This window comes from Mytilus edulis, unplaced genomic scaffold, assembly GCF_963676685.1.
Source record: "Mytilus edulis unplaced genomic scaffold, xbMytEdul2.2 SCAFFOLD_2543, whole genome shotgun sequence".
NCBI classification, from domain to species: Eukaryota; Metazoa; Mollusca; class Bivalvia; order Mytilida; family Mytilidae; genus Mytilus; species Mytilus edulis.
This window is the reverse complement of record NW_027268672.1, coordinates 1-8,707: the sequence shown is the minus strand read 5'-3', so window position 1 is coordinate 8,707 and position 8,707 is coordinate 1. Positions and strand designations below refer to the sequence as shown.

The 8,707-nt window shown below is 32.6% G+C and overlaps 1 protein-coding gene across 1 annotated transcript; it reads left to right on the top strand.

The window, feature by feature from the left end:
• Window positions 1-260: 260 nt before the first annotated feature.
• On the top strand, window positions 261-8,701 carry LOC139508183 (uncharacterized; the record flags this gene model as incomplete). Its single annotated transcript, XM_071295925.1, has 2 exons — window positions 261-468; window positions 6,491-8,701. Coding segments are annotated over 2 exons (2,385 nt in total), but the record flags the coding sequence as incomplete, so codon positions are not given.
• Between the last annotated feature and the right edge of the window lie 6 nt (window positions 8,702-8,707).

Genomic DNA, 8,707 nt, shown 5'->3' with positions numbered 1-8,707 from the left:
TCCAGGTGGATGATAGGGAGAAGTTGAATAGTTTTTTTTGGTGTGAAAAATTGATTGCCACCTTATATCTGTATGATCTCCCCCCCCCCCCCCCCCTTCCCCCCCCCCTTCCCCCCCCCCCCCCCCCCCAAAGAGCAACTATTCGAAAAGTGAGAAAAAAAATTCTGAGAGTGTAATAAGTATTCGTCTTCTAGCTAGCTAAGACTTTGGACTAAGGGAATCACTACGAGAAAAACTAATTCACATTCTTCTCATTTTAGGCATTGACATCTTTAAATAAAGGTCAGAGACCACACGAGGTCACGGATATTTTAAATCTAGATCTTGATGGGGAAATAGCAAAAACAGTTGCAAAGGCAGAACTGAAGCAGCTTAAAAAGGAATACATTGATTGTGAAAAGGAAAAGGAACAGATAGAAAGTGATTTCTCCTTTTACAGGGAAGAACATCTACCAAAAAACATAACCGGTTTGTTTAATTTTTAATGGATATGAATAGAACCACCTTTTGTAACTTGGTAGCTTATACAGCATTCGTTTTAACTAACATACCCGTTAATACATGTCTCCGTTAAATTATGTTTATTTCAATAACGAAATAGTGTCGAAATAGAATTCAAACACGAAGATATATTTTTTAAAATATCATTCTAACTCACACTCGATGAGTAACCTTAGCTTATTCAATGACATTAAAAGTTTAGAAGATATCTTATAAATTATATGAGATATCTTATAAAGTTTAGAAGATATCTTGTAAATTATATGAGATATCTTATAAAGTTTAGAAGATATCTTATATAAACTAGATTATATAAGATGTATTTATATACTACATGAGATATCTTGAACTTAGAATAAATAGTAAAACGGATTGCCATATATATCCGTACCTTCAAAAAGTTTTTGCAGCAGAGGATTTGACTGAAACTTATTATACATTTTTAATAATAAATCAACTTATTCAGAATACATTTTGTTAAGTGTTGACAAACAAAATACATTTGACAATTTTCAGGTTTCCTGTTTTCGGAGATTTCATGATAAAAATCCCAGTTTTTGACTACACATAGAAATTTCTGTTCAACGACAAGTAGTTTCCGTATACAATCATGTTTATTATCTTTGGAAAAAGAGATCTATACATTATCCGGTTTCCTATTTTAGGAAATTTTATGATAAAACTCAGTTTTGACGGTCTAATTTCCGGTTATGAAATGTAGTCAGTTGTATGGCAAGCCGTTTTACTATTTATTCGAATTTCAAGATATCTCCTTAAATATATAAGATAACTTATATAATATATAAGATATCTTATATAATATATAAGATATCTCCTTGAATATATAAGATATCTTATATAATTTCATTTTTATAAGATATCTCATATTATATAAGATATCTTTAATGTTATATAAGATATCTCATAAGGTTTATATGATATCGTATATACTTTAAAAGATATTTTCTAAAGTTGATAAGATATCTTATAAAGTATATGAGTTATCTTAAAACAATTTTTATGTAAGTTATCTTATATAGTTTATAAGATATCTTATATAGTTTATGAGATATATGATACCTTATATGATATATCTTATAGACTATATAAGATATCTTATAAACTATACAAGATATCTTATAAACTATATAAGATATCTTATAAACTTTAGGAGGTATCATATAAACTATATAAGATATCTTATAAGATAAATAAAATATCTCCTATAAAAGATAAGAAACTCCAATAATATATAAGATATCTCCTATAATATATAAGATATCTCTTATAAAGTATACGATATGTCTTATAAACAATTTGTATATAAGATATCTTATATAGTTTATAAGATATCTCATATAGTTTATAAACTATCTTATATAGATAATAAGGTATCTTATAAAGACAATTATATAAGATATCTGATAAATTAAATGAGATAAGATATCTGATAAATTAAATAAGGTATCTTATAAACTATATAAAATATCTGTTTAAGTTTATGAGATATCTTGAAATAAAAATAAATAGCAAAACGGCTTGCCATACAGTTGCCTTATACAGTAATATTTACGATGTTTCAAATATAAAATAGAGTTATCATATTGTTATAAAATTAAAAATATTCTGCTTCATTATTAACATTTTTAATTCCTAGTTTTCATTGATCTTCTTTTTAGCTTACCTGGTCCAAAAGGCCAAGTGAGCTTTTCGCAACACTTGGCGTCCATCGACCGTCCTCGTTCGTCGTCTGTCGTCTGTCGTCCGTCTTCCTTAACTTTTACAAAAATCTTCTCCTCTGAAATTACTGGGCCAAATTTAACCAAACTTGGCCACAATCATCACTAGGGTATCTAGTATAAAAAATGTGTCTGGTCACCCGGCCAACTAACCAACATGGCCGCCATAGCTAAAAATAGAACATAGGGGTAAAATGTAAATTTTGGCTTATATCTCTGAAACCAAAGCATTTAGAGCAAATCTGACAGTGGTAAAATTGTTTCTCAGATCAGTATCTATCTGCCCTGAAATATTCAGACAAATCAGTCAACCCGTTGTTGGGTTGCTGCCACGAATTGATAAATTTATGAAAATTTTGCAGCTTTTGGTTATCATCTGGAATATTATTATAGATAAAGATAAACTGTAAATAGCAATAGTGTTCAGCAAAGTAAGATCTACAAATAAGTCAACATGACCAAAATTGTCAGTTGACCCCTTAAAGATATACTTAGGTGAGGTTTTGGGTCAAATGTTCGGACTCCTTGGTATTTTTTCGTACATTACAATGTAAAATATTTTGCCCAAACACTACCATTTGTTATGCCCCACCTACGATAGTAGAAGCGCATTATGTTTTCTAGTCTGTACGTCCGTTCGTCTGTCCGTCCGTCAGTTCGTCCGGATTCAGGTTAAAATTTTTGGTCAAGGTAGTTTTTGATGAAGTTGAAGTCCAATCAACTTGAAACTTAGTACACATGTTCCCTATGATATGATCTTTCTAATTTAAATGCCAAATTAACATTTTGACCCCCATTTCACGGTCCACTGAACATGGAAAATGATAGTGCGAGTGGGGCATCCGTGTACTATGGACACATTCTTGTTTTTTCATATAAGATTTAATAGCTCATAAAAGGTCATTTACCAAAATTTTAGAGGTTCTTACTTTTCTTTTTTTTGTTTCGAGACCCAAATAGTACCAATGCAAATATAAGGTAAAAGTCCAAATTAGCCTTTTCCCGACATATCTTAAATCTCAATTATCTCGAAAAGGAGGTATCATAGGGGTATCCAGTTTAAATGTGTCTGATGACTCCACCCATGACCAAGACGGCCGACATGGCTAAAAATAGTACATAGGATAAACTGCAGTTTTTGGTTCATATTGCTGACACCAAAGCATTTAGAGTAAATCGGCTGTGGATAAATTGTTCATTAGGTCAAGATCTATCTGCCCTGAAATTTTCAGACCAATCGGACAACTTTTTGTTGGGTTGCTGGCCCTGAATTGGTAATTTTCTGAAAAAAATTCAGCTTTTGGTTATTATCTTGAATATTATAATAGATAGAGAAAAACTGTAAACAGCAGCAATAATGAGCGACACAGGCTCTAAAGAGTTATTTAAAAAAGTCGATAATTTTAACCAACAATCAGCATTTTCATTTTCATGATAATGTCAGAATCTAATAACTTTCTTTTTAATTAGCTTGAAAGGATTGATGTGTTAGTCTTTGCTGCATATGTTGTTTTGTTTTTTTGTTATTTTATTTTAAAATTAGGGACATATAATTATAAGAAATGTGTAACGCAGGAGATGTTGGAACTTTGTTGGTTTTTTTTTTTTTTAGCTCACCTGACCCAAAGGGCCAAGAGAGTTTTTCTAATCACTTGGCATCATTTAACCAAACTTACCCACAATCATCATCAGGGTATCTAGTTTTAAAAATGTGTCCGTTGACCTCGCCTTCCAACCAACATGGCCGATATAGCTAAAAAATAAAACATGGGGGTTAAATGCAAGTTTTGTCTATTAGCTTATAAACCGCTATAAAGAGAGAAAATCTGACATGAGCAAAAAGGTGCAAAATGGTGAGATCTACCTATATTGTATAAGTATATCAAAACTGTCAGGCGACTCCTTATATAAATTATTGCCCTATGAAAGACGAATTCTACTATTTTTGTCATTTTAGCCTATCATTTTGTCATAATAGAAAGGGAGAAACTTTAACGAGCAAAGATGATCAGCAAGACAAGGTCTACAAATGGTGCAGCATAGTCGAAATCATCAGACGACTCTTTATGGGAGTTATTGCCCTTTATTGACGATTTTATTAGGTTTTTTTTTTTGCTTTCTTGTCTTATATCTGAAAAACCAAGCCAGATATATAGAAGCTTAAAAAAAAAACAAATGATCAGCAAGACAAGATCCACAATTACGTCAAATAGTCGAAATTGTCAGAGACCTCCTTAGTGGGATTATTGCCCTTTAGTCGGATGAATTTTTCACTTTTTTGCTTACCTGACCTTTAGGAGATGCGTATACAAGAAAATAAGTGATTGGGGAGATAACTCTTACAATAAAAAGTGTTCGGTTAAACAGGGTCAAAGTTTCAAAGTCGTAATAACTGTTCGATATCATATGCAAAAAAACTAAGCGACATCTTGCGAAACGAAAAAGCACGATCAGAAAAAGACGATACCTACAGACAAGCCAAGTATTAATGTTTAGATAAGTTGTAAAACATAAAGCAAGGTTGATTAATTATATATCTGAAGAACCAAATATACAGGGTTCTCTTGCTTGTCAATATTCTGAACAACGAGTTGTCAATATGTAAGTTTCGTTTTGTTCTTTTATTTACTGATTATATTTAAGAATTGAATGCTTCTTTTTGTAAATTTATTGTGGTGTAAAAGCGTTGACCGAATTACATTTTGAAAGGAGCGCAAAAGCGCTCCATTCTACAAATGTACGCACGGTCAACGCTTTTACAACCCTATAAACAGTGGTCTCGTTAGCCCAAAGTAGAAGGGTGCCGCGCCCTGGGTGCCCTAAGCCGCGCCCTTCTGCCCTGACGCCGTTTTCTGAAAAACCCTTGTGCCGTTTTGGTAAAATTGCCTTTTGTTTCATCGATTTCTTAACAGAAGTTAAATTACATATATAACACCTGGTGATTGCCCCCAGGTAACGAGGTTAATCATGTCATTACAATCAATTATTGTGGATAAGACTTCAAACACGTGACTTCAAAGGTGTTAATTACTAGGTAATTTAATTAAGACAATGTACCTTTTTGTCATAAATATAGTCACAATGGAAGAGTGAATGAATGAAGACTTTTATGAATTTAGAATTGAATTGAAGTAATCAACTTTTGCCTTCACAGAAACATCGTCCATCTCAACTTGTGAGCGACAAGCAGACGTAAACATGTTGGAAATTAATTTTGGAGTTACTTCCCCTGAAAAAGCTTATGACAAAATTGTGCTCCTGAAATATTATCTAGCACTAAAAATAGGAAAAAATAACCAATTGAATACAAAATTATATAAGAATGTTACCTTAAGGATACTAACTGTCTTTGAACATACAAAAAAAATATATTGCAATTTATTTTTGATAATCATACTTTTGGCAATCCATGTTTTATACATTCTCAAGTAAGAAATATGTATAAATAATTGTTTGAATGGTGTCAAGCTATCAACTTACATAAATGGAAGCGTGGACACATGGACTCATCACAAATCAACATGATGAAGCTACACTAAATAATATATTTCTAAACACAAACAATAAAAAAGTTTTGAGGGCCAAGCTCTAGATGAAAATTTTGAAATACAACTACTCTGTCATGTACATGTATGGTAAACTATGAGATGTTTAGTTTATGTTCATTTTTTTTGGAAGGAGAGGGGGTGGGGGAGAATAGTAAGTTTATTTTGCCTCTTTTGGTTAATAGTATGAATGTGTATTGCCATGTTTTATGAACATGTAGTATGAATGACTTTTCTTATGCAAATTTTATAGAATAAATAATCATAACAACAACTTATGCATCTTTATTGACAATATATACAGTAAAAAAATATGTGAACTCGTGATACACGCAGGGACGTAGACAAAAGAAATGAGCAGTGCCTTCTCCTATCATAAAAAGTGCCCTGCCCTTCACTGGCACCCTGCCCCTTTTGAATTCTAGCTAGAGCACTGCAGTATAAAGTTACATAAAGAAGCATTCAATACTTATTAATACATTTTTTTAGCTAGGATCATAAAAAACACGATTTTCATAAAAGTTTTATTTAATTCACCTGTGCACTTTATTGTGGTACCTCGTGTCATCATTAATGATAAATTTTATTGTCAAATGCAATTGCTTACGGAATAACATGTGATGTGCAGTTAGCCAATCAGAATAACGTATTATAATGTCTATAATGAAACATACGTCTAATGTAATTATATATGAATATTTACAGAAGCGAATGCAACTTTTGTTGATGCATGGCGGATAGAAGACGACAGTTTTTACGAGACAAAGGGATCAGAATTTGTGTATGACAAAGTAAAAGATTCTGGTTGTATTTTGGTGACATCAAATTCAGGATATGGCAAGACGGCTACCATCCGACACATCGCATTAAAGCTTCATTCAGAAGGATTTCAAATTGTTCCCGTAGAATTCCCTGAAGATATAATCATATACCAAACAAAACAAAATCAAGTTTTCCTTATTGATGATGTCCTAGGAAAATACGAGTTAAGTCCAACCCTGTTGGAGAAATGGGAAAGAATAAACGAAAAGATTAAAAACTGCTTGGAGACAAAATTAAATTCAAACAAAATATTGTGTACACTGAGATTACAAATAGCACTCCAAAAAAGATTTAAAAATGCATCAACAATTTTAAATCAGGTCGTCATTAATTTGGAGCACGAGTCGTCTGCGCTTTCAAAAGAAGAAAAAAAGAAAATATTATTGAAACACCTAAACCGACGTAATAAAGAAGATGACATTAAACCAGAAGAGATTGAGATAATGTGTCAAACAAATTATGCTTTTCCACTTATTTGCAAGCTAGTTTCAAATAATGAGGAAAGATTCAGAAAAAGAATCGCATTCTTTAAGCAACCTTTATCCCTGCTGAAAGAGGAACTTAATAAAATGTGTAATGAGAATAAGAAGCTGTATTGCACGCTGGTACTATGTATGTTATATAATGGTAAACTAAGAAGAAGTATATTTGACATTGACGCACATGAATGTGATGAGAAAATATACAAAATAATGCAAATTTGCGGGCTTCAAAGAAACATGTCTAAAAAAGAACTTGAGGATAGTGCTTGTGCTGCTATAGGATCTTATTTCGCTAAGGATAGCTATAATATCCAGTTTATTCACGATGCTCTTGAAGAGACTGTCGGCTGTCATTTCTGTACTTTTAATCCCAAAGTAATGTTTTCAGAGTGTGATATCGCGTTTATAAGAGATCGAGTAAGAGTTCGTTCCGATGAACATGGAAATGAGAATGAGGATGCAAATATTGTGCTTATTCAAGAAGATGAGTTGAATGAGGATCATCTTAGACCATTATATAGAAGATTGTTTAATGAATTGAAAAGTGGAAGGTTTTCCAGTTTGTTAATGAGCCACCTATTAAAGAACAGAAATTTTGTCCGTATATTTGGAATCACTATTGATAGCAATTCGAACATGCTTGTATCAATACATACTTTGTTGATTAAGGTAAGCTCCGAGAGGGTCCAAAGAGACCAGTCTATCTTTGAAAAGGCTTTAGAGTTTTTCTCCACTTATAGGGAGCATTCAGTTGTAAGGAAAAAGGTAGACGCATTATTTTTGTCCAATACAGAATTCCAAGATAACAACGATGCAGTTAGTCGAGTTATAGAGGCTATATGGTGCAGAAGTACACTTATGTACTGGATTGTAGCCTTCGGATGTTACGAGTTCTTTCAATATGCATGGAGCAAAATGTCAACTTTAGAACGTAAATGGTTTCTTTGGTATGATTTAATACACCAAAATTTAGCAAGGTCCTTCTTTCCTCTGGCTGTTCTGGGTGGTAGCATAGATATTGTTTCAGAATTGATTTCATCTGGCGCAGATGTTGACAGTTATTCAGAATTTTGGGAAACACCTTTATACATAGCAGTTAAGTCAGATCGATATGATATGGTACGCTTACTATTGAAAAATGGAGCAAAAGTAAACCCTAGAGGATGTTTTGCAATGCACATTCCAATTTTCTTGACAACAAACAAACACGAATTGGCAAGTTTGGTACTTGAATATGATGTTAAACAAACAGAACTTCATATTGCAGTCCTACAAAACGACTTAGAAAAGTTGAGATCAAATATTACATCAGAGAACATTAATTCTCAAACAAAGAGCGGATGGACAGTTCTCCATTACGCTGTAATATTAAACAATTTAGAAGCTGCGGAGGCTTTATTCTATGAAATATTGCCCCAAAACGAGGATTCCTTAGTTGGCTATACTCAAGGTGACCAAGAAGAATTGATACACGGAAAGTCAATACCAAAAGTAAGCCTTGTTGACGATAACGGACTTACTGCTGTCCATCTAGCAGTTATAAATAATAATATCGAAATACTATCTCTTGCTTCGTAATAAAGCTAAAGTAAAGGTTCTCGATGATTTCGACAGAACC